General features: G+C 48.4%; 1 protein-coding gene across 3 annotated transcripts in view; it reads right to left on the bottom strand.

Annotated features, from left to right (window-relative positions):
- Positions 1 to 18,032, bottom strand: part of SELENOI (selenoprotein I) — a 60,356-nt gene extending 42,324 nt beyond the window's left edge. The window contains exons 1-2 of one of the 3 annotated variants that reach the window (XM_048846070.2): positions 17,851 to 17,963; positions 9,927 to 10,084 (exon numbers count right to left, since the gene is read on the bottom strand). Coding sequence is in view for 2 of the 3 variants with exons in the window: in XM_048846068.2 (XP_048702025.2) it covers positions 17,851 to 17,907 (57 nt within the window). In the remaining variant the exon portion in view is untranslated. Of the gene's footprint in view, positions 1 to 9,926; positions 10,085 to 15,953; positions 16,157 to 17,850 lie in introns of those variants that run through there. The other 2 variants (XM_048846068.2, XM_048846069.2) reach the window with 2 other exon arrangements.
- Positions 18,033 to 27,332: the final 9,300 nt, after the last annotated feature.

The following is a 27,332-nucleotide window of genomic DNA, read 5'->3' as shown; positions in this document are numbered from 1 at the left end:
TGTGGTGCATTTATCCTAAAATTCTTCTTCAAGGTGTCCCATGTTGCAAGGCACTTCAACACCCTTCAGTAGGTACTTTGTTTAAAATAGGTTGGGGCGGGGGGGGGGGGGGGGGGGGGGGGGGGGAGAGAGAAGGAAGGTGGTTTGACACAGCAGGGCTAAGCTGTGCCACTGACAGGCAGGCTGGAGACACTATTACTTTCCAGTCTGTTGCCTTTCTTCCCCTCTCCCGCACCAAAATAACCTCCCTGCACGCAGTGCTCTCTGCTGGGAGATCACACTCATGAGGGACTATCAGTGCTGTGCTACTCACGTTGAAGCAGAACTGGTAAGTCCTTCCCTGGTGAACAAGAGATGCAGATCATTGATAAGTGGTAAACTTACTTTTTGATGGCACAAAAAGTGCGCAAAGGGGAAAACAAGGCCAAGTTAATAAGTACCAGCTTTAAAAGCACAAGTACTAAGTTGCTTCCAACTCACCACTTCCATGTGGACATGGAGCAAATGGGCTTGTTTGTCTTGGCGTGGCTCTGCTAGCTGGTTTACTTTACCTGTAAATTGGATTTACAGGCACTTGTAAAATGCAGCTGCATCCTCTTGATTCATCCCAATCTTAAACTAAAATGTTTTCTCCTTAGTCCTTTGTACAGAAGCCATCTGGTAGAATGTTATCTGGAATAGACTAACTATGGCCTCAGACTTTCTGTCTGGGATCAGGATTCCCTGGGGCATGTATCACAAATCTTTTTTTTTTTTTTAAAAAAACAGGATAAAAACATCAAAAGTTGGGGGGTTTTATTATAACTATTTATAAACTAAAAGAACGAAGAGTACTTGTGGCACCTTAGAGACTAACAAATTTATTTGGGCATAAGCTTCCAGGGGTTACAGCCCACTTCATCGGATGCATAGAATGGAACATATAGTAAGAATATTACATTGCAATATTGCATTCTATGCATCCGATGAAGTGGGCTGTAGCCCCCAGAAGCTTATGCCCAAATAAATAAATAAAAATACACACACACACAAAACATGAAAAGGTGGAGTAAGAGGCTAATTAAGATGAGCTATTATCAGCAGGAGAAAAAAAATTTTTTGTAGTGATAATCAAGATGGCCCAAATAATTTCGTGCTTTGAAATAATAGTTTACCCCCCCCCCAAAAAGCCACACACCGTTTTTAAGCATTAGTTTTAATTATTTTGTGGCATCCTCATGCGTGCTGGACACATTATAGAAAGTGCATATGACTGGTCCCAGCCCCAGGATGCTTACAGTCTAAGTGATGAACATAACAGCCAGGCAGGGGTATAATCAGACCTCAGCAGGGGACATAGGGGAATGAAAGAAAGATGGTCTCAGTAACTCATATTAGGTAGGTTTCAGAGTAGCAGCCGTGTTAGTCTGTATTAGCAAAAAGAAAAGGAGTACTTGTGGCACCTTAGAGACTAACCAATTTATGTGTTTTGATGGCTTGCTGTTCCCTCCTCAATATATATTTAATGCAAATATTTGTATTGGTGATGCTGCAGAATTATGGTTTTAGTAGCCATCTGAATGAGGCAGAGGTGGAAAACTGACAGATTTCAGAAAACATATCCTGCACAGGAAGCAGCATGGAATAAGAACAAGAGTTGTCTCAGACAGAAGGCTACAAAAGGGGCACAGAGGTTAGCATAACTGTTAGAGTGGGTCCTGCAGGGTGTGGGGATGAGGGAAGAACATGAAATGAGACCAGGTCAGAGATGGAGGCAAGGGCTGCAAAATGGGGTACCCTGAAAGAACGAATTAGAAGCCTGAACTTGATGTGTAGAAAAATAAGAAACAAAAGGGCAAGGGGAAGAGAATGACACTGTTGAAGCAAGAGTGTTTTAGCAAGACCCAAGAGAAAGAGACTGTAATAGCTGAGGAGGGAGATGATTAAGGCCTGAACAAGGAGTTGTGCATGTCAGGATAGCACAGAATCATAGAAGATTAGGGTTGGAAAAGACCTCAGGATGTCATCTAGTCCAACCCCCTGCTCAAAGCCCAACTAAATCATCCCAGCCAGGGCTTTGGCAAGCCAGGCCTTAAAATCCTCTAAGGATAGAAATCCCACCACCTCCCTAGGTAACCCATTCCAGTGCTTCACCACCCTCCTAGTGAAAAAGTTTTTCCTAATATCCAACCTAGACCTCCCCCACTGCAACTTGAGACCATTGCTCCTTGTTCTGTCATCTGCCACAACTGAGACTAGCCGAGCTCCATCCTCTCTGGAACCCCCTTCAGGTACTGAAGGCTGCTATCAAATCCCCCCTCACTCTTCTCTTCTGCAGACTAAATAAGCCTAGTTCCCTCAGCCTCTCCTCATAATTCATGTGCCCTAGCCCCCTGATAATTTTCGTTGCCTTCCGCTGGACTCTCTCCAATTTGTCCACATCCTTTCTGTAGTGGGGGACCCAAAACTGGATGCAATACTCCAGATGTGGCCTCACCAGTGCCAAATAGAGGGGAATAATCACTTCCTTTGATCTGCTGGCAACACTCCTAATAATACAGCCCAATATGCCATTAGCCTTCTTGGCAACAAGGGCACACTACTGAGTCCTATCCAGCTTCTCGTCCACTGTAACCCCCAGGTCCTTTTCTGCAGAACTGATGCCGAGCTATTCGGTCCCTAGTCTGTAGCGGTGCATGGGATTCTTCCGTCCTAAGTGCAGCACTCTGCACTTGTCCTTGTTGAACCTCAGCAGATTTCTTTTGGCCCAATCCTCTATAATTTGTCTAGGTCACTCTGGACTCTATCCTTACCCTCCAGCGTATCAACCTCTCCCCCAGCTTAGTGTCATCTGCGAACTTGCTGAGGGTGCAATCCATCCCATCAGCCAGGTCATTAATGAAGATGTTGAACAAAACCGGCACTAAGACCAACCCCTGGGGCACTCTGCTTGATACCAGCTGCCAACTAGACATCGAGCCGTTGATCACTACCCATTGAGCCCAATGATCTAACCAGCTTTCTATCCACCTTATAGTCCATTCATCCAATCCATAATTCTTTAACTTGCCGGTAAGAGTACTGTCGGAGACCGTATCAAAAGCTTTGCTAAAGTCAAGATATATCATGTCCACCGTTTTCCCCATATCCACAGAGCCAGTTATCTCATCATAGAAGGCAATCAGGTTGGTCAGGCATGACTTGCCCTTGGTGAATCCATGCTGACTGTTCCTGATCACCTCCCTCTTCTCCAAGTGCTTCAAAATGGCTTCCTTAAGAAGCTGCTCCATGATTTTTCCAGGGACTGAGGTGAGGCTGACTGGTCTGTAGTTCCCCTGGATTCTCCTTCTTCCCTTTTTTAAAGCTAGGCAATCATCCGGGACCTTCCCCGGTCGCCATGAGTTTTCAGAGATAATGGCCAATGGCTCTGCAATCACAACAGCCAACTCCCTCAGCACCCTCGGATGCATTGCATTCAGCCCCATGGACTTGTGTATGTCCAGCTTTTCTAAGTAGTCCTTAACCTGTTCTTTCACCACTGAGGGCTGCTCATCTCCTCCCCATACTGTGCTGCCCAGTGCAGCAGTCTGGGACCTTGTCTGTGAAGACTGAGGCAAAAAAAGCATCAAGTACTTCATTGATGTGGAAAAAGCTGGTCACTAGGTTGCCTCCCCCATTCAGTAAGAGGCCCACACTTTCCCTGACCTTTTTCTTGTTGCTAACATATTTGTAGAAACCCTTCTTGTTACCCTTCACATCCCTTGTTAGCTGCAACTCCAGTTAGCAGGGGTAGAGTTTTTAAACGCTGAAGGAAAGAGAGACAGAGGCGAAAGAGGAGATGCTGTAAGTCACGACCTTCCTCTGAGTCTCCCAGTACATACTGAACTGTTTGGGCATGTCTACACTTACTGGGGGATCATGAGCAGCGATCAATGCATCGGTAGTTGATTTAGCAGGTCTAGTGAAGACCTGCTAAATCAACCGCAGCTCACTCTCTGGTCGACTCCTGCACTCCACCGGATCAAGAGGAATAGGGGGGAGTCGGTGGGAGAGCATCTCCCGTTGACATTGAGTAGTGTGGACCCCACGGTAGAGTAGATCTAAGCTATGTCAATTTGAGTTACACTATTCACGTAACCCAAATTGTGTAGCTTAGATCGAACTTCCCCTGTAGACAAGGCCTTAATTAGCTCTTATGGGCAGGGACAGTACAGTACCGAGTACACCCTCTGCACAGAGTCAATTCTTTTTTAAAACCAGAAAAAACACTTGATAATTCCACATGAGAGAAGAGAAGCTCATTACATTATGCAAAGAGGAAACAGTCAGAACCTTCTTTTAAACAAATCTACCAAAGCAAACACAAGGAAAGATTTCAGCAGGAGCCAGGAACTGCAGGAAGATTCTCTTGTAATTCAAGCAATGCCTTTATCTGAAGGAGACAGATGCTGTTGTACAGACAAGGCTGGGGCTGTACTGTGTGTGTTCACCCCTCCCAGCCCTGCTACAGCTCACTCCGAGTCATTCTCCATTAGCAGAGGTGTGGGAAAATAACAGTTAAACAGCATTCTTTACAAGTATCCTACACAAAGCAAAGTCTTGAGACTCCTAAAAAGCAAAACAGTATAGTGGTACACTGAGCCAAGTCAACTGGGCAAGGCCTAATTGTGTAACCATTTTCTGAGCCAGGGACTGGAAACAATACTTAGATTTCTATAATGAGCTGAAGTAGTTTTTCAAACAGTCCCAGCAAGCCAAGCACCAAGTGTTAGTCAGCAGAGAACATTGATAATGGGATTTATTGTAGCAGAGATACAAAACAGCCACAGGCTGTTGTCATAGTTTTAATCCCATCAGAAAAACTCAACATGTGTGTTGATCAGAGTGCTAATTTCTCCTACCTGTCAACAGAACACAGGTCATTTTCCCTATTACAATGCATCCCTCTGGGAACCTCCATGTGAAGCTGACAGGGCCAATTCCTTACAGTAATTTCCTGACTTAAATGCCTTATGAGAGGAAGGACACTTCATGAGATCAGAGCATCTCATGCACTAACAACTATGCAGCAGAGGGAGTGTACAGGAGGAGACCCACTCTTCATGAGCTGCTAGCCTTGGATAAAATAACAATTGAAAAAATATTCTTTTGCAAGTGTGGCAATCATTTTTCCAGCATCCCTTTAGGGCTATTATCTTTGCTGCAAAGTTAACTCTGACTCCTTTCTGGGTGTTGCCCCTAGCCCAGCTCCCATCCACACACACAGATGTCTCACTGGAGCATGGTGGGGCTGCCTAGCCAGCAAATACTGGGATATAGGCTAAAACCCAAGCATTGCTTACACTAGGGTTGGTAAATCCTGCCAATGCCGTCCGATTGTTCCATCTCTCCTGCTCCCTGGGTGCTCAAAAGGACAGTCAAGTTCTCCCACAATTCATTGAGAAGGAGTCAGAGCAGCTCAGATTTCTGTAGTGCTTAGAACCTTGCGATATCCCCCCAGAAGTCCTACCGCCTCACACGACCCAGTAAAGCACTAGCGTGGATGCAGTAGAGTGGACACACTCGACTACAGCCGCTTACACCTGAGCTAAGCCAACCTGCATAAACTCTGCAGTGAAGATTGTATACCTTTGTTACTCTGAGGGCCATGCTAAATCCATTCTCCTCCTGGAGGAGAAGCAAATGATCTTCCTTCCGAGTCCATCAGTTCTTAAGTAGCTGGAAGTTGTGGCTGTTGAACGACACAAAGTAAACCCCCCGGAAGTAAGAGTGCTATAGGTAGCTCTTGATCTGGTGAGCAGGAAACCACAATGCAAAGTCTAACGTGAGTCACACAGCCAAATAAGATCACCCCATGCTAGGAAGGCTCCTCTGTGACAGGAGGGTGTGTCTTCTACCAACGTGGATACTCTCTCACCCGTTTATCCTTCTGTTTAAATGATGAACATCACCTAATCTCTTCATTAGAAGCTCCCAAAACCCCAAATCGACAAGAATCTAAATGCCAGCTCTGAAAGCGAGGGACAAACAAAGCCAGCCCTGTTTTATGTCTCTTGCATATAGGCTAGAGGAAGTGCTCATGACAAGCACACAACTCATGCTAGCCCTTCACCCTTTCAGAGCAATGCAGAGACACTCTACAAGATGCACGTCATGCGTGGGGCTTGAAGATTTACCAGACACCTAACAGCCGGAGGACCCAACCTACTAGCCCAGAGGCAGAAATGTAAAATGAAGAAGGTGGAGGCTCCAACAGGGAGATGCTAGGGCAAGACTCTGCTGAGTAGCCCAGCTTTCACCCTGCCCCCCAAACACCTACTGGGGAGGGCATAAGGATTTTGGCATGGATTCTACTTGGAAGCATCCTCTTTCATATCCTCCGGTTATCAGGTGTCTGAACGGCTGCTGCAGACATAGGGGGTAGTTTCCACCCCTCTCCCTCAGTACCCTGTGAGTAACTGCTGTGCCTAATTCCATAGCTCCACGCAGCATCCCTAAGGAGCACTAGTGTGAAATGGACTATTCTTGACAGCTTCACAGCTGCCCACAGGTTTCTAAATAGCAGCAGAAAAACTGACCAGATGTCCTGATTTCACACTGCTGCTGCTTGTGGCTCCAGTGCCTCTCCTTGGCAGAACCAACTTTCTTCATGCTCAGAGCTTGTCTAAACAGAAAAGGTTATCTGTACACTTATACCAGCCTCACATATCATTTACAGCATGCTATTGTTATTTGTATTAGCAGACCACGAGGTATACCAGCATAAATCCCTGTGTGAACATTCTTAGCAACTTAAACTAAACCAGAAAGAAGCACTAATTCTGGAATAAGAACGTCTACACTGGGAGTTATGCCAGTAGAACTACAACAGTGTAATTACACCAGAGGTTAACGTCACAGCCATTAGGGCTAGTTATAATTTAATCAGATGAAAGTTTATATTCTGCAGAAGTTGGTGGCTTAGCTACCAACTCTAGCAAGGGAAAGCTACCCACTCACTAGTAGAGGATTTTTCACAATCAATTCAGGTCACCCAAAATCAGAACTCAGATTTATGAGGGGGGCAAAAATTATCTGGTCGATCAAATGAAAAACAAGGAACAGGGTAGTTAGCTGCCCAAGAACGTCGTCAAAGGACAGAGAAGGCTGCAGTCTTCAGCCCCAGAACATTACTACAGATAGAGCGATACCAATTGTTGGCACAGAAAGATCTAAATCATGCGCTGGATACCAGGTGCTGTGAGTTACATCTGTAAATTACTCAGAGTTCAGAAACATCTTTGGCCATCTTCCCTGTAAAGCTCTCAGCACGAACAGTAAATTGTCCTCTCTTGTGTAGGCCTACCTACACACCCATTACAGTCAGCAACAGCAATCTGAGGCCTTGTCTACACTGGCTGGGGGGGAAGGGGCGGGGAGAGAAATGATCTAAGTTACGCAACTTCAGCTACGTGAATAACATAGCTGAAGTCAACGTACTTAGATCTACTTACTGCGGTGTCTTCAACGCTCCCCCGTCAACTCCGCCTGCATCTCTCGCCCTGGTGGAGTACCAGGGTCAGGAGAGCACTCGGCGGTTGATTTATTGTGTCTAGACTAGACAAGATAAATCAACCCCCACTGGATCAATCACTGCCTGTCGATCCAGCTGGTAATGTAGACAAGCCCTGACAGTCACTCTATTTGCTACCTTAGCCATGGTCCATGCAGTTACAAACAATCCAAGTCGCCCATACTAAATGACTACACAGGACAGACAGGTCATTTGGTAGCCGTGAAAATGACAGGTTGGTAGTTTTACAATGAACATATCTGTTTAGTTCGATTAGTACTGCACAGAGCAGTAACCTCTTCTTTGTAATCACGCTGACAATCTGTTGCTATGACAGTAAATACTGCAAAGCTCCAACCACAGTTAAAACATCTTGAAATGCAAGAGTTACTTTCTCGTACGGAAGTTGGAGGAAAAGGTTTGACAGTTCTTCTAGAAAGCAATGAAGGATCCACTAGAGTATAAAGTGTCAGGGTTTAGCCAAATGGAGAAGTGCCTTATCAAGAGCTAACGCTAATCAAGTAGAGCGAGAGGTCTACAAGCCTCCAGATGTCCTTTTAGAGAGATGAATGGAGACATGCACTTTGGCAGCAACATTCAATGAGAAGCCACCAAGCGACCTTGTTCTTAGGCATGCTGGAGACAGCTCAGACTTGAATAGCTTAGAACACAATGCACAAGACCCAGCTGCTTGCCTTTAATGGTATAAGCTACCAGCAAACTGTTAGCAAGATCTCAGCTGTCCCTTAAAGGCACAAATAGGTTAGAGACCTGGACTGAACGAGTAGGTAAGCTGCATATGCCTCTGCCGAATGTGTTCCGGAAATTTTTCTGGAGAGTAATCCAAAACTCCTAACCTCACTTCACTGCTTAGATTAGAAAGTAGCCATCAACCCTTTTCCCACCCTGGAGGTATAGCATACCTGTAATAGGCCAGTCATTTGGCCTGCTGTGGAAGTTCACTGTTCAATAGGGCCACGTTGAAGACACTGGACAGGTATTTCAAAAACTTGGTACCCAAAAAGAGCAGAGAGCAACGTGCTATCCCAGGCTAAATTTCAGAAAGCTACCTTGCACTGTCCGACAAGACTGTAACAGATACTGTAGCACATGTCACAGCAGATCTATTAGGAAACAGGTTTAGACCTTCAACAAGGACATAAGAAAAATAATGTGCGTTGGCAGATACTAGTCACTCTATCCTACAATCGTCGTAACAGGCAGGACGATTAGTAATGCTGTAAAGGTCTGACAGCATTCGTTACAACATCCTGTTAATCACAATGGTGGTATGCCCCACTCCGCTTTAAAAACCAACACTGCAGTATTTTAAAATGCTTACACCATTTTTCCAGAGATTAACTAAACTCACTCTTTGAGATTCAAGAACATCCTGCCAAAGCTTCCCCTTCTCCACACACCCACAGCTTCCATCTTGAGGGAGAATGAAAAAGAATGCAGACTATTTTCGTGGGAGTGGTAGGAACTGGCCATTCAACTGCTTTGGCTTCAAACCTGATATGCAAGTTGTTAGCACCAACTGAAAAGCACTGGAAAGTCCTCTGAGTTGGAGAAATAAAGAAGTAATTTTTAACTTTTGGGGGGATAATTTTTAAAAATGAGACCTTGTAGTCAGTCAGTAATGCACACTAAGCCCTATCAGTATTCTGAAAAGCAAATCCTAATTTTCTGAGGAGCTTGTGTTTTCAGAAACAGCAGCTGAGAGTGTGCCACAGACACTTTCAATTAATTCATGACAGCAGCATTCTACATGATGGAGAACACATTATTTTTAGTCTACAGACTCCTAGAGAATTCTGGAGTGCTCAGGACTGGAATAGAGCACATTCTGAAGCCAATGCTAAGAAATCAGCAGCCCAAGGTTGCGTGGGAAGAAAGCCAGAAAATATCTAAAAAGCACTCTGGAGACCAGAAGAACCTAGAAAGTGTGAACTGTAATGACAAAAAGGGTTGCAAACACCACTTGATTTGTCCAATATAGTAATAGGCCTCTAGGAGCAGTTTGCCACATCCACCCAGCACCCTTTAATCTCTGGACTTCAACCACATCATTTTTGCTACTGTCACCCATTAACATGCTATTAAAAAATCAACAGAATATTTGGACGACTAGTACCTGGTGCACTGTGTCACAGTAGAGGTGCTGTATCTAGAAAATTCAGCACAAGTCAACTTACTCAATACTACCAAGGTAATGCAGATGTTCCACAGCTGCCTATAGCATATTCACATGCAAGATCAATTTAGCACATGGGTGCAGCCTAAGATATGGCTCTCTCTGCACTGGGTGGTTTTGATCAGGCCAATGTTTTTAATTAGGTCTTAAAAATAAAGTCTAAATAAATTCTAACCATGCCATGCTTTCCAACCATACCTTGTGTCTAATCTGTGAAGACTTGGTTGGGGTAAAGCCTCTCTTCTGGTGAGCCACCTCACAGTTTCATACCACAAGACAATTGTGCTTGACAGGAATACTGCTGCAGATGAATCTGCTCAGAGTGAAGCTCTGCAGAGATCCTTTGACTGCAGCTCCTAACCAGACCAAACCAGAATGAGATCAGGCCCATTTATTTTCAAAGCATGAAGCAAGATACCCCCCCAACCCCTTTTTCTCCACCCTTCCCCAATAATATGCTTTAAAGAACAGTTATTTCTCATGGGGGAGGGGGAGGAATGAGAAGCAGAAGATGGAGGAATTTAAGTAACATCAGCTGCAGCAAAGAAAGACTATGAATACGCTCTCTTATGGGCAAATTCATTGTTACTGTATGTAACAAGCAGATATCATAATAAGCACATTAGAAATGCTTAAGATAGACAATGCCTCCTGCCCAGATCTCAGTATTACCTTCCTGTTTATAACAGATCCTCAGTGGGAGGATAGTACTGAGTCTCCATATGCCATATGGCAACTGGGAGATTCCAGAAAAATCAGCACTTCCTGATGCATAATATCTAATTCTGCCTGCAGCATCTGTACATGCAGAACTTCCTGCTTATTACATCTGGGCCCATGGAAAAGAAGCCCTTGAGGAATTCCACCATGATTTCAACAGTTTCCATCCCACCATCAACCTCAGCCTAGACCAATCCACACAAGCGGTCCATTTCCTGGACACCACTGTGCTAATAAGCGATGGTCGCATAAACACCACCCTACACCGGAAACCTACTGACTGCTATGCCTACCTACATGCCTCCAGTTTCCATCCAGGACACACCACACAATCCATTGTCTACAGCCAAGCTCTGCGATACAACCGCATTTGCTCCAACCCCTCAGACAGAGACAAACACTTACAGGATCTCTATCAAGCATTCTTACAACTACAATACCCACCTGCTGACGTGAAAAAACAGACTGACAGAGCCAAAAGAGTACCCAGAAGCCACCTTCTACAGGACAGGCCCAACAAAGAAAATAACAGAACACCACTAGCTGTCACCTTCAGCCCCCAACATAAACCTCTCCAACGCATCATCAAAGATCTACAACCTATCCTGAAAAATGATCCCTCACTCTCACAGATCTTGGGAGACAGACCAGTCCTCGCTTACAGACAGCCCCCCAACCTGAAGCAAATACTCTCCAGCAGCCACACAACAAAAACACTAACCCAGGAACCTATCCTTGCAACAAAACCCAATGCCAACTCTATCCACATATTTATTCAAGTGACACCATCATAGGACCTAATCACATTAGCCATGCCATCAGGGGCTTGTTCACCTGCACATCTACCAATGTACTATATGCCATCATGTGCCACCAATGCCCCTCTGCCATGTACATTGGCCAAACCAGACAGTCTCTATGCAAAAGAATAAATGGACACAAATCTGACATCAGGAATCATAACATTCAAAAACCCATAGGAGAACACTTCAACCTTTCTGGCCACTCAGTAACAGATTTAAAGGTGGCAATTTTGCAACAGAAAAGCTTCAAAAACAGACTCCAAGGAGAAACTGCTGAGCTTGAATTAATATGCAAACTAGATACCATTAACTTGGGTTTGAATAGAGACTGGGAGTGGCTGGGTCATTACACATATTGACAAAAAGAAAAGGAGTACTTGTGGCACCTTAGAGACTAACCAATTTATTTGAGCATGAGCTTTCGTGAGCTACAGCTCACTTGAATCTATTTCCCCATGTTAAGTATCCTCACACCTTCTTGTCAACTGTCTAAATGGCCCATCTTGATTATCACTACAAAAGTTTTTTTCTCCTGCTGACAATAGCTCATCTTAATTAGCCTCTTACTCTGTCTTTTCATGTTTTGTGTGTGTGCGCGCGTGTGTGTTTATATATATCTTCTTACTGTATGTTCCATTCTATGCATCTGATAAAGTGGGCTGTAGCCCATGAAAGCTTATGCTCAAATACATTTGTTAGTCTCTAAGGTGCCACAAGTACTCCTGTTCTTTTTGCGGATACAGTAACTGAAATAAGCAGGTTTCAGAGTAGCAGCCGTGTTAGTGTTCTTCTAGAGCCTAAGCTGAAGATCACAGATCAGGAATCTGCAAGCTCTTCGCAAGCTGGAGGCTTGGAGTCATAGAGACTAACAACCAGCAGGACTTTGCATCTTTACAAATCAACTAAAACCAAGGTACCTGTGTTGTACCTGTGTTACAAGACAACAGAATGAAGCTTTCACATAACTAATAGTGAGACTTTGAATCTTAGGATGCTTTATTCACAGCACTATTTTGTTTGTCTCAAGAATAAGGAAAGAGGTGACTGTAGAAGCAGAATGAATAGAAAGCTACTTGTCATTGATAATTCCAAGAGAAAAGCAAGCTAAAGATGGAGATGTTATGACCCAATAGTTATGTTATAAAAAGCCACCCACTGTGGCATTTTTTAAGAACCAGCTTTTGCTTTTGGCTTATTAAAAATTACCAAGATTACACCCCAAAATGATAGGGGTGAACTCCTCAGTATGCTTTCATTTTTGAGCCTGCCAGCGACCAGCATTCCCTGTCTAGGTACTTATATGGCCCCATCACTGCAATATCGAAGTAGCTCCCACAAGTAAAAAGTTACAATATTTCTCACTTCCTTCTTTGCTGACAAGAAGAGGGCTTGGGTCGTTTTTTCCCCTCTCCTGGGCAGAGCACAGGACTGGGACTCAGACGACTCAGGTTCAATTTCCAGCTCTGCCATTTCTTTGCTGGGAGACCTTGAAGCGCAAGGAAATGACTTGCCCAATTTCCCCATCTGTAAAATGGGAACAAGTATACCAACTGCCTGTGTAAAAAGAAAAGGAGTACTTGTGGCACCTTAGAGACTAACCAATTTATTTGAGCATGAGCTTTCGTGAGCCACAGCTCACTTCATCAGATGTGTACCGTGGAAACTGCAGCAGACTTTATATACACACAGAGAATATGAAACAATAAGTGCTTTGAGGCCTATGGATGAAAAACATGCATTATATAAGAGATCAGCATTACTGTAACTAAGTAGTGAATACGTTATTGCAGGAAGGGCTGGGTTTCCTTCAAGCCTCTCCAACACGAAGACCTGAAGTAGTAATTTGTTTGTGTTTTCTTACCTATCCACCCTATTTGGAGTACACATTGAGACCACTTCTTAGCCTGCACCCATTGTATACGTCCCTAAAATATTGGAGGGAACCAGACTAAGTACCTCATGGCAGAGCCCTTGTCTACAATCACTGTGAAGCACCAAGTATGCCTATGGCCCCGTACAACAATGCTTATGGTTAAACAACTGTTTGCTGGTAAGCTTGTGTACCTCTGGAGAATCGTACCTACACAACTATTCTCCTTTCAATGACAGAAAGTTTTAAACAGAATACATCCTTCAAGATAGTGCTCTGGATGCTGGAGGCAATAAATGAGTGTGCTTGAGCAGACCCCATATTATATCCTTCAGACTTTTCAGGTTTCTTTGCCATCTTTAATAATACAGGGCTGCACTTCATAGAATTTTACATGCAGTAAAATTAGCATTGGGCTTGCACATGACCTTGAACAAGAAATCTTTACTTTGGATTCCAAAACTCCATCCTTTCAGTAGCAGAAATAATTTGCACACCGACACGTGTCACAAGATGGGATGCTGAGATACATATGCAGAATCAGAAGTTAGAAATAAGATTAAAAAAAAGTAGGCCACGTTTCTCCTGCCACCTCCACTCAAATTTACTGTGATTAGAATTGCTGTAGTGTCCAAAGGCCCAATCAAGACTGAGGTCCCACTGTCTGCATCACTGAGGTGGGCACCATATCCACCCAAGAATTTGCTCTCTCAACAGACAGCATTGGCCAGGAGGGTTGGGAGAGAACAGCAAAAAAAGGTAGCCATCTGTTCTATGCAGTTTTCCAGTTGGTTTTCAGCCACCAACTTCCAAACCTGGGGAAGTGAATCATTATCTCCATTTTACCCTGCATTGCCCTACCTCAGAGGAGTGTTATAAAGACAAGCACATTTCAAGGTTGTGGGACATAATCTATAGGAACGGGAGACCTGAGGAATTAAGATAAAGATACAATTTTAGCCCCTTCAGCTGCAAACACTTATGCATGAGCGCAGTCCCAAGGAAGTCAGAGACTATTCATATGATTAATGCTACATGTCTGCTTAAATAAGTATTTGCAGGATCACGGGCTACATTTTCAATCTTGTGGTTTTTGCCTATATCAGCTTTAGAAGATTCAAGGAAGATACCCTACCACTGGGGCATTTTTTAAACAGCAATTTAAAATGTAACAAATAAATTTTAATATAAAGTTGCATTAACACAAATTTTCAAAGCCTGAACAGGACTTGATTTTTTTTTTAAACCAAATGATTTAAACCAGTCTATCCCAGTTCCTAATCTGTAAAATGGGGATAAGAACACTCCTCTCTCCACGTGGTATGGTGAGAATAAATAAGCAATTGCTAGGATAATGGAAGCCATGTAAGTACCTACAATACATAGAGCAATTCTGGTCTTTGGGCACAAGAGTCCTCTGCTGCTGGTTTGCTCAGGAGACCTGGCTCTCACGAGGGATGGCCCAAGACTGTGGCACTCACTCCCTTATCCACCATTTCCAGCCCATGCACAAAGCACAGTTCCTCCCCCTTGCTTTTCTATTAACCTGACGTGCCATGGGTTTGGAAAGGCATCCATACACAATCATTCCCCTTGTGTGAGGAACAGAGGAACCCCACTTGACTGGTATTAATCACTAGATTTAACTCCTGAAGGTGCTCAGATACCATGGTGATAAGTGCTGTATGAAAAAACCTAAATGGGATATAATACCATGCTAGTACAGGAGTACAGACAGCGAAACTAAGCAGAAGGTGAAGTTAACAAGTCTAGTTTCACTATTGATGGGGGGAGCCGGGGCATGAATATCAATTATAAAAAAAAAAATCCAATTTTAAAAGTTATTTTGATCTGAGTGAAGTTTTATTAGTACCACAGATAAAGAAAATATTATTTTAATATGATTCTTATGTCAAGTGTCCCTAAAACATTATAAAAGGGACCACAAGTTTTGGTACAACATCTGCTTCTGTAACCTGAAATTTGGATACCCCCAAAAATCTACTTGTATTTACAATCATTTCCTTAAATAGGTTTCATCGATGTAGACTTACTCATTGTTCCCATACGTTTTAAACTGTATTATCTACATCAGAGGATCAGCTTCTGTATAAGAACATCCATCAGTTTTGCACGATAAACAGCAACGTGCACCCACGTATTTAACATGGTTGAAGCCATAAAGGTATTTGCAGCCGAACACAGCTCTAGTCCCACAACTCCCATTAACGGACCCCATGCACCAAGCTGACAGCACACTCCTACTGTGGGAAGCCACAAGCCCAGTCAGCAACACTGGAACACAAACAGCCAGGTGTAGACACCCGCTGTATTCAGAACATAGTGCGAGAACCCCATCCTGTGTCATCCCTAGTTGACTCAGTCATGTTACAAAAGCTGCTGCTGCCCAAATGACTCTGATTAGACCAGCAGTTCTCAAACTTTTGTACTGGTGACCCCTTTCACAGAGCAAGCCTCCTAGTGCGACCCACCCTTATAAATTAAAAGCACGCTTTTATATATTTAACACCATTATACATGTTGGAGGCAAAGTGGGGTTTGGGGTGGAGGCTGACTGCTCGCGACCCCCCCATGTAATAACCTTGGGACCCCTTGATGGGTCCCAACCGCCAGTTTGCAAACCCCTGGATTAGACAGAGAAGGATTTTCTCAGCCTGGGAAAAGACTGCATAGAAAGTGAGGGTCAGGCAGCAAAAGCTTTTTTTTTAAAAGAAAAAAAAAAAAAAAAAAAAAAACCACACCCGTTTAAAAGGAGCAAAGCAGCCCCGACCACGATCAAGGTGAAAGCTTTTCCCGGGGGCTCCATTGTACCTTAATCACACCCTCGACGTTAGACATGGGAAGAGCCCGTCAGGGGACGCCGACGGAGCCGGCTGCGGCTATTACACTTGGCCGGCTTCATGCAGAGGCACGTGCCCCCCGGATCAGACGGAGGATCGCACCTCACCCCGCGCCGGGTCCAGCCGGCTCCACGCGGCCGCGGCCGTCCCGGATCCCCGGCGGCAGCCGCAGGAGCCGGGCGGGGCGGGGCGCGAGCCGCGCGCGGGGAAGGCGCCGTGCACGCGGCAGGCACCGACGCCCCCCACCGCGCGCGTGCCCGGGGCGCCTCCCGCCTGTCACGGCGCCCCGGGGGTGCGTCGGCGGGGGGAGGGGCCGGGCCGCCGCCTGAGGCGCCTTGCCTCGGGAAAGCCCCCCCCCCGCCCGGGGCTCCCCACACGGACCCCCCCGCCCCATGAACCCCCCCAGGGCTCCCCACACGGACCCCCCCGCCCCATGAACCCTCCACACGGACCCCCCCGCCCCATGAACCCCCCCAGGGCTCCCCACACGGACCCCCCCGCCCCATGAACCCCCCCGGGGCCCCCCACACGGACCCTCCCGCCCCATGAACCCCCCACACGGACCCCCCCGCCCCATGAACCCCCCCAGGGCTCCCCACACGGACCCCCCCGCCCCATGAACCCTCCACACGGACCCCCCCGCCCCATGACCCCCCCCAGGGCTCCCCACACGGACCCCCCCGCCCCATGAACCCCCCCGGGGCCCCCCACACGGACCCCCCCGCCCCATGAACCCCCCACACGGACCCCCCCGCCCCATGAACCCCCCCAGGGCTCCCCACACGGACCCCCCCGCCCCATGAACCCTCCACACGGACCCCCCCGCCCCATGACCCCCCCCAGGGCTCCCCACACGGACCCCCCCGCCCCATGAACCCCCCCGGGGCCCCCCACACGGACCCCCCCGCCCCATGAACCCCCCACACGGAACCCCCCGCCCCATGAACCCCCCCAGGGCTCCCCACACGGACCCCCCCGCCCCATGAACCCTCCACACGGACCCCCTCCGCCCCATGAACCCCCCCGGGGCCCCCCACACGGACCCCCCCGCCCCATGAACCCCCCACACGGAACCCCCCGCCCCATGAACCCCCCCAGGGCTCCCCACACGGACCCCCCCGCCCCATGAACCCTCCACACGGACCCCCTCCGCCCCATGAACCCCCCCGGGGCCCCCCACACGGACCCCCCCCCGCCCCATGAACCCCCCACACGGCCCCCCCGCCCCATGAACCCCCCCAGGGCTCCCCACACGGCCCCCCCGCCCCATGAACCCCCCACACGGACCCCCCCCGCCCCATGAACCCCCCCAGGGCTCCCCACACGGCCCCCCCCGCCCCATGAACCCCCCACACGGAACCCCCCGCCCCATGAACCCCCCCAGGGCTCCCCACACGGACCCCCCCCCCGCCCCATGAACCTCCCCCCGGGCTCCCCACACGGACCCCCCCGCCCCATGAACCCCCCCGGGGCCCCCCACACGGACCCCCCCCGCCCCATGACCCCCCCCAGGGCTCCCCACACGGACCCCCCCGCCCCATGACCCCCCCCAGGGCTCCCCACACGGACCCCCCCGCCCCATGAACCCTCCACACGGACCCCCCCGCCCCATGAACCCCCCCGGGGCTCCCCACACGGACCCCCCCGCCCCATGAACCTCCCCCCGGGCTCCCCACACGGACCCCCCCGCCCCATGAACCCCCCCCCGGGCTCCCCACACGGACCCCCCCCGCCCCATGAACCTCCCCCCGGGCTCCCCACACGGACCCCCCCGCCCCACGAACCCCCCCGGGGCCCCTCACACGGACCCCCCCGCCCGCCCCATCACCTCCGGGGCTCCCCGCACGCCCCCTCCAGCCCTCAGGCACCTTGTACTTGTCGAAGCCGGCCAGCTGCTCGGGGGTCACGTACTCGTAGCCGGCCATGGCGGCGGCGGGGCGAGCGAGGAAGCGGCCGGTCTGACAGCAGCAGCCGCGAGGGGACTGGCGGCGCGGAGCGGACCTGACTTGTCCCCCGCCGGCTGCCGTAGCCGCCTCCCGAATCACGCTCAGGCCCTCCCCAGGCTCGGCATCAGCCCACCTGGCGTGCTTGCTGACGTCACCGCGTCGGCCCTCCCGCTGCCGCCATCTTGGGACAGGCAGGGGCAGGCCCTGCCTGTGATCACGTGGCACCTCCCAGCCATGCAGCAGGTGGCCCTGAGGCAGGGTCACCCTGGGGCCTGGCAAGGCTGCCCCCTACAGGGGGAGAGGGGAGCTCCTTGGTGCAAGGGGGCCAATGGGGGCAGAATCCCAGGCACCCTAGCGAAAGGGTGGTGGGGGTCCCCTGCGGCCAGCCCTGAGACTTGCAGTGCTGTAGCGCCCGGGGGCTGTGCGCCTGGGACCCTGCTTGGCTGGGGGAGGGAGAGCTCAGTGGTTTGAGCTTTGGCCTGCTAAACCCAGGGTTGTGAGTTCAATCCTTGAGGGGGCCATTTAGGGATATGGGGCAAAAATTGGGGATTGGCCCTGCTTTGAGCAGGGGGTTGGACTAGATGACCTCCTGAGGTCCCTTCCCACCCTGATATTCTATGATGGTCTGTCCGCGTAGGCTGCAGCCACAGAGGTGCCGTGGCTGCCAGCGGGAGCCAACTGGACCTAGAGACCTTACAGATAAATCCTTGAGGGGAAGTAGCCGTTTGTAAATCAGAGGTTGTAAAAGGACACGGGTATCGGTGACAACACCACTTTACTGCATCTGAGGCTGGAAAGCCTGGATGTGGGACTGGGCCCAGCAGCTCCACGGTAGTAACAAAATCCTCACTCGTTGTAAGGCTGGGGAGAGCCAGGTCTCCAGGCCTTTGCAGGAGGCTCTGATGCATGCTGCGCTTCACGCTCCCTCTGTGTGCTTTGATGTCAGACCCACTATGGCCCCCACCAAGCAGCCATAAACCCAGCTAAGGATTCCCCTTCTGTAAAATGACAGGTTTCAGAGTAGCAGCCGTATTAGTCTCTATCTGTAAAAAGAAAAGGAGTACTTGTGGTACCTTGGAGACTAACTGTAGCTCACGAAAGCTTATGCTCTAATAAATTTGTTAGTCTCTAAGGTGCCGCAAGTACTCCTTTCCCTTCTGTAGAGGAATTGCTGACTGGTGTAGGGGCAGTACACCATCGCCCCACAATCCCTGCTGCAGACAGCTTGGCCAAGGAAACAAGGGTGTGTCCGTGTGCTCTGGTGATTCCTGCTGGTGAAATGACCTGTCGAGGTTGTTGGTCAATGTAAAGCAGTCTTCAGTTCAAAGGCTCTAACATGGTAAACTGCTGCTATCCATCACTCACAGTTCTACATTGCTCAAAAATAGACAGTGATCGTTACCTTTGGTAACAGGGTGGTTGCACCAGGCATTCTCAAAGGCTGTATCAGATAGCAAGTCCTAGGGGCTAAGAGGAAGACTAATGAGATAATAGGGTTGATCACTTATGAGTCACTGGTGCAAATCTAATCCGGGTTGATAATGATTAAAACTTTTTCTCATCTGGTGGCTGGCTAGTGGGTTATATTGGGATGTCTCACTCCAATGGTCGGAGTGTAGGTGTCTGTAACTACAGCCATTGGATGCTGACCCCTGCCACATGACAAAGGTATTAACTGTTTGCAAAAAGAAAAGGAGTACTTGTGGCACCTTAGAGACTAACAAATTATGTGTCATGCTCCATAGAGTGGCTCACAACTGTGAATGCCTCTCTCAGGTTCCACTGGCAGAAAACAGGGCAGACACCCCAAACTGGTGGTGTGTACTATGCTTAGATTTCACCACGCCCATGACAAATATGAACTCCTGGATCACTGTAACAATCTCACCATGGAATCACAGACAGTCTTCTCAGACTCTCCAGTCTATCTTGCCATCCAGACAAACTGGACTGTGTAATAAAAGGTAACTCAAACCAAAAATCACACCACATCAGGTTGCTGCTAGTGCTAAGAGACTAGTCATTTACCCCAGATTAATTGCTACTAATCAGATTTTACATGAAAGACAACAGTGGCAGCCAATTCTCTAATACACTAACTAAAAGTTTATTAGTTAAAAAAAGAAAAATAAATGAGAGTTATTGAGAGGTTAAAGCAGGTGAAATATATTAATAGGTGCATCACAGTTTGTAATTCCAAATGGTGGCCGAGATGTAATAAACTGCCAGTTTTCCAAAAATCTTTTCAGGGAACCCAGATACTCTCTGGGGATCTCCACTTTGCATCTGGTACACTTCCCTGTCAGAGTCCAAAACAGTCCAGAGATAAAAGATCTTTCCTGGTATCCACATTTAAAGCTTCTTCTGACAGGAAACAAGTTGACAGGGTCTCTACCCACGTGAGCTTTTCCTTTGGTGAGGGAAAGTGAGGAAGGAATTTGGAGTCTTTTGACAACCTATCACCACGCAACCTGACCACTAAAGTTCTTCATTTGCATTTCACAAGGCTTCTTTGTCGTTTGAGGGGCCTTTTAGATACAGGGGTGTACATAATGTCAATGTTTGCTGTTAGATTACAACAGGAACCGTTACTGAAAACAATACAAATAACATTCCACTAGTTTTCATGAAGTTTAAACATCTGAATACACACTTAGACATATAACAATTGCTTTGATCTATGCTAATACGGTTTAAATGCCAAATGCACTCATACTTTTAACAATCGCTTTGATCTATACTGATACACAAGTGAACTGACCTGGCTGTGACCTGAGCTGGCCTCTACTCTGTCAGGTGACTGGGGCCAGGAAAGTGAAAACCAGTCTCTTACCAGGTCTCCTGGGTACCACCCCTTTATTAATGTCCACAGCACAAATTCCATCATTGTTACGGTTTACAGTCACAGGAGAGGCCAACGATTCAACAGGCGATGCACTTCTGAGAAATGGAAAGTGAGTTTTCCCAGCAGCTAGGCCACAACTGGGGAGCTTGCCTTCAGGTTACATCAGAACAACCATGGACTTCAGCACTTCCATGACGAAATGTACAACACATCTTCAGCTTAGCTTCCCCATAGAGACCACACGCAACACACCCCTGTCACGGAGTCCCTGGGCGATGCTCTGGAACTGCTCCCCACGAAGCCAGGCAGGACTCTGGGGAAGTCTCCTTTCTGTGAGCAGCCTGTCTTCAGGACACACAGCTCACACAACTTCCACCTTCCTGGGTCTGACCTCGGAGCATTCAGCATCCTCTGCCCCTCCGTGCACTTCCCCCAGTGAGTCCACCCAGGCGGGGTCCTGGGGAAGCCAGAGGGTCCAGCACCCCAACTCTGCAGTCAGACGTGACTCTCAGCCAGCCAGTAAAACAGAGGTTTATTAGACGACAAGAACATGGTCTAAAACAGAGTTTGCAGGTGCAGAGAACAGGACCCCTCAGCTGGGTCCATTTTGGGGGGCAGTGAGCCAGACAACCACATCTGCACTTCACTCCATGTCCCAGCCAGCCCCAAACAAACTCCCTCCAGCCCCTCCTCCTCTGAGCTTTGTCCCTTTCCCGGGACAATACAGTGGGGTACAGTCAACTCAGATCGACTGTGTAAATCAAACTCAGTGGAGTTACTCCGGATTTATACCTGTCCAAAGGAGCCTGATTCTCCTCCCGCTCATGCTGTTTTACATTCGTGTAACTTCATTTACTTCAGTGGACTTACTCCTGATTTACACGTGGGTACATGATCACCACTCATTACATAACGTTTTCCCATTTTCTTGTAGCATCTGCTTACCTTGGTAAATGGCCCGTGAACCTCATTAACAAAAGGCAACTGCCTGAAGAAGAACTCGAAAGCTTGTCTTGTTCACCATCCAAAGTTGGCCCAATAGAAGACAACACCTCACCCACCTTGTCTCTCTAAAAGGCAATTAGACATTTTTGGGAAAAGGCTGAAAATGAAATAAAATATTGCAGTGCTTATTTGGTGGACATGCAGCTCTATGGCTCCTTCCCCCGGATCTGGGCTGGGACCAATTCCCTGCCTTGTCAATGTCCGGCAGAGAAGCGGACCTGGCTGGAAACACGCTGGCATCGGCTCAGATAAAAGGGAAGCAATGCTGTTTGGCAAGAGGAAGCAGTTTGTGGAACTGCCAAAGCCTGAGTCTGCTCCCTCGGCTGAGGGCCCTGCCCTATCTATTGTCAAAGTAGTCTGAGGTCTTGGGTTTCTCCTAGGTTTTTCTCTGTTCTGGACTCCCATACGGTGGCAATGGCCAGAGGCTTTCTTCATTTTTTGCTGGCTGTTCCTCTCAGATTCAGACCTGACCGTGATCATCTGGACCGTTGTGACCTCTAGTCTAGATCACTGCAATGTGCTTTCCCTAGGGTAATGCCCAAGGCCTCTTTCAAGCTTCAGCTAGCGGGCAATATGGCCTTTTGAGTAGGACAGACAGCCCAGAGCGTATGACACCTGTGCTCTGCTCTGCCTGCCCTGCCAGCTCACTTCCAAATTTACTACTAAATTGAAATTACTAATAGAGCTCTAATTACTTCCCAAGTGCTGAGCAGCCGCAGCTCCACATGAAGTGAAAGGGATCTAGAAGTGAAAACCAGACCGCAAGTTGTCTAGGCCCCAGTTAGCTCAGCTCTCTCCCTATCCCCTGCCACAGCATGTGTGCTCAGAATACGGGCTTTGGCTCTCTGCCCTAGGGATGATGTTTGTGGGAGGAGAGGGCAGGGCATTCTCAGGGTCAGGGCTTGCCCCTCCGAAATTCAATCCCAGCAGCTATTCCTGAGCCCAAACTTGGCCACTTTCAGAGTGAGGTGTGAGACAAGTCTGTCTCTTTGCTCTGGCTTCCCAATAAAACCAGGGCCTTGGGATCCCCTGAATTTAACCTACCTGCTGCAATTCACCAGCTCAGCCCTTCTCTGGAAGGCTGGGATCAGGGAGTACATGATCCCTGTTCTGAGAAAGGTGATTTCTGGCATCTTTGTAACTCACTTCACCTTTGTTTGATCCCCTCTCCCTGTCCCCCCTTTCTTCTTTTAATATTTATTTGGCAGGACCCTGGCCAAATTTTGCTTTCAGTTACACTGGAGTAATTCTGGATTAACTCCATTGACTTTAGTGGAGTTGCTTCAGATTTAGATCCAGTCTACACTGAACCTATTAACTGTGATTTTGTAACCAGCTAGGGGAGTAGCCAGTTAGTTACTGTTGGCTGTGTGATTCTGTTATTGGTCACACCCAGCTTTTTTGTCATTGCATCCACACTTAACATGCTGCCTAACCTTGTTCGTATCAGTGTCTGCTGGGAAAATCTGGGCAGCTCTCCATAGCGCCTCAATGGAGAACAGAGTGGCTGAAGGATATGCAGAGAGGGCAGCACCAGTAGCCCATGGAGCAATGCATTCTGGGATAGCCCAGCTCACAGAGAACTGGGAAGAAAAACAAACTTGCCAGATTGGTGCGGGGTGGGGAGGGGGCCTGGTCCACATCATAATCACAGTGTCGCAGCCGAGTTATAGGGTGGTCACACAGGCAGGTGTGAAACGCTGTTAGCTGCCATAGCTACTAACCATGTTTTTACCAGGTGTTGGTTGTGTAGACACAAACCATGTTTTGAGCCAATCAGTCTATGAAATAGTTACACGCTTGGTTAGCAGCTGTTATGTGGCCAGGGCCTTGCACTGAGGTCACGGAGATCAGAATCTCTCCCCCTTTCCCATCAGCTCTGGACTCGACTCCTATTCAACACTTGGTTAAGCATCACTTAATTGCTGAGCATTGGCTGAATGCATCCCGATGATATGGAATTATTTTATTCTTATTCTGTGCAGACTAAGGAACTGTCCATACTGATCCTGGCCAGTATTTATTTACTTATCTAAACCCATCCATAATTTTCATCACTGGAGCATCCAGGCACCTCAGCGTGATTAAAAACTACACTCATAAATAATACAGTTACCCCTGGGAGCAGGCAGGAGCCCATCCCTGCATCAGTAGAGAGCTCTGCTGCCAAGCAAAAAAATAAAAGCCCAAATTTTCAAACTTTGGGGCCTAAAGTTAGGTGCATAAATCCAGATTAAGGCACCTAAATAAATTGCCTGATTTCAAGTGATCAGTACCCAATAGCTGCCACTAATTTCAGTGTATGTATACACATACACTATATATAACAGAGACAGTCAGTCATACAATCAGTGGGGAAATTGCTTTGGAAGAGGTCATTATTATCACCCATTCGTATCATTTCCACCATCTGCTCCCTCCTGTGTTGTTTTACAGACAGCGAGTTCATTCCCTTTCTTAGGCAAACACTACTAGTAAAAGGATCAATAACCAATGCGTGACTGGGTGCCCCGTGGCTCATGTACGACCCATTCCTGGGACAGTACATGTCATGATAATGACAGTACCACCGACTGGGCTCAGATTCCTACAAAGCGCTGCCGAAGGCCCGCTTTGAGGCATTCTGAAGGGAACGGAACCAGGTTTAATAGCTGTGTGAAGCAGATACTTTGGCTGTAACTGGGAGTCTTTGGCTGGAACCAGGTGATGAGTGGAATGCTTCACTGCAGAGATAAACCCTGCCTCCCCTGAGTTCAGTGACAGCTTTTGGTTTCAATGGAACCAGGATTTTGCCCAGTACAGTGTACAGTAAAAGCTGTGTTATCCAGCACCTTTCCAACCGGAAAGCTCTATAAACTGGCATTTCTGATCTTCACTGAAAGTCCGGTTTATAGTCCGGTTGGCATGGGGCCGACAGGCTCCTTACCTGGCTCCACATAGCTCCCCTGAAGCGGCAATATGTCCCTGCTGCTCCAAGGCGAAGGGGCGGAAGGCAGCTCTGCGTGCTGCCCCCGCCTTGCCCCGCCCTGCGCCCTGGCTCCGCAGCTCCCATTGGCCGGGAAGTGTGGCCAATGGAAGCTGCGTGGGCGGTGCCTGTGGGTGGAGGCAGCGTGCAGAGCCACCTAGCCGTGCCTCCACCTAGGAGCAGCGGAGACATGTTGCTGCTTGCGGGGACCCACCCAAGGTGAGCACTGCCTGGATCTGGCTCCCTGCACCCCCACCCGTGCCCCAATCCCCTGCCCTGAGCCGTCTCCCGCACCCAGACACCCTCCCAGAGCCCATGCCTCGCACCCCCTTCTGCACCCCAAATCCCAGCCCTGAGCCCTCTCCCACACCCAAACTCCCTCCCTTTTAGTTAACTGGAATGTTTTACTTACCAGCACCCCCCATCCCCCCCAATACACCAGATAAAGCTTTTACCGTATAGTCTTTGTATTCCTGTCCTCTCAGCGGCTGGAGCGAGGTTCCCCCAGGGACACAGGAGGGTTCTTTGAATGGGTCTCAGACCTATTGTCGGCCTTTGTCTTGCATTTTGAGGGCCAAAGGCATCGCTAAGATCCTAGTATCCCATTGGTGTCAGTGGAGTTACACCAGGAGTGGATGTGGATGCCTTGTGCACCTCCACTGGATGCCAGATCAATGGAAGTTGCACTAAGTTGCACCATTTACACCTGGTTTCTGACCAGTAGCCACCCAACCTGTAACCTTCCCCCCCATTTATATCCTTGCTGAGTCTGGCCCAGACACGTCCATTTACCCCAGGCTGCATTTGGCCCAAGAGCTACACTGGAAGCAAATTTAGGAGCTTTAGCAAATAAAAAACGTGGAAAAGCACCTGCAGCCCCAGTGGGTTTCATGTTCCCTCTGTCCCAGAGGGCAGGTTTGGAAGCAGTCGATACAAAGAAGGGAAGTGTAGGTGGGGAGGGGCTGGGGAGAAGATGGAATCACATGTCCCTGATAGTCCACTGCTGCCAATAAACTCGTCAAAGTGAAGGTCTGTTTGCAGATAATTCCTGGATAGCGAAATGGCTGCGGCTGTGAGGTCAGAGGTTCCGTCTGCATGAAATTCACCCCTGGCAGTGGGCAGGCTCAAGGCCTGGACCCCACAAGCTCTCCACGTCCATCCGTCTGTCTTCCTCCTGGGCTGTGTGAGCAGCCGCCAGCCGCTCTAGGAACCCCGTCAGGGTGGTAACCAATGGCTGAAGGGAAAAGCCCCCTGGCTCTGGGAGGGGGAGAGCCATGGCTGAAGGGGCATCTCTATCAATGCCAGCTGGCTAATTAATGCCCAGGGTAAAGCTGTCCCTCTGCGGTGAGAGGGGAGAATGACATTGTTAGCAGAATCATCTTTTGCTCTGACTCGAGTCTTTGCCAGACAAACTGAAGGTGGGAAAGTTTGGTTCGGAGCTAGCTCTTCTCTTGTGCTAAGGTAAGGCCTCCTGCCACTGCCTTTGTATCGGAGAGATGCTCTTCCGTCCATGTTCACAGACGATGTAGATTGCACAGTGAGACGCTGCAATGTCAGAACGTGCCAAGCATAAAGGCTTGCATATGCAGGTGCGGGTTTAACTCTGCTCCCTACGAATATCCTGGATTTTCCTATACTGGCTACAGCTTGTGCTCTAGAATCTAAAGTTCCAATTCAAAACAAAATTAAGTCCCTAACTCACACGGTTGCAACCTCCCCGCCCCCCTCCCCAGAAAAAACAACAACAACAAACAACCCACCTCCCAAAATAAAATCCACCCCCTTTAAAAGTGGCCCAATGTAAGCAGTGCAGGAGGTCTCCCGGAGCTTTCAGACAGCTTGAAACTGTATCTCCCTCAGACATGAACTGCCACATTTATCTGAATGAAATGTTGACTCTGAAACCTAATGACAATGTTGTAAATGTCTATGTTGTTGACTATTTCTGCTGATCAAAGCAGGTTAGAAAGAAACGGGATGAACCTATTATGAAGGTCTCCGCAGTCTACAGCAAGTGGCATCTCATTTTGGCATTCTGTGTGGATGGGGTTTAGGAGCGAACCGTAGCCCCACTTAAGCTAACCCCATGCCGAAATCTCCAGCACTAAAGTGTCTATGTGTTTGAATTGAGTTGCATGCAGGCTTGCAGAAACCAGCTGACTCCCTACAGGAAATCTCAGCCCTTATGGAGAATGGGTACAGTTTAAAATGTAACCCTTCTGCCTGTCAGAGTTGGCCGCAACAAGGGCCGGGTTCAGTATCTAGGGTTTCCATTCCAATAACACAATGCAAACCGGCTTGAGCCCCCACCCAGTGACCTGGGACAAATACATACCACCCCCGCTGGGCGCCTCCAAGAGGCAATACTTCCCCTCTCGCAAGCACAGAGTCTGAGTGTAGCAAAAAGCCTTTTAATAACAGAGAGAAACCATGTGGCATTATGCTGGGGAAACACCACCACCAGGATTAATAACACAACCATGAGCAAAAAACCCACCCCAAGCAAATTGGGGCATGTCCTTTCCCTTTGGTTCTTGAGTCCAGCAACCCCAAATCACCCAAAGTCCCAAAAGTCTCTGTCCCTGGTCA

The sequence above is a fragment of the Caretta caretta genome, chromosome 3, assembly GCF_965140235.1.
Source record: "Caretta caretta isolate rCarCar2 chromosome 3, rCarCar1.hap1, whole genome shotgun sequence".
Classification (NCBI taxonomy): Eukaryota; Metazoa; Chordata; order Testudines; family Cheloniidae; genus Caretta; species Caretta caretta.
The sequence above is the reverse complement of the archived record's forward strand: the minus strand, read 5'-3'. Positions and strand labels throughout refer to the sequence as shown.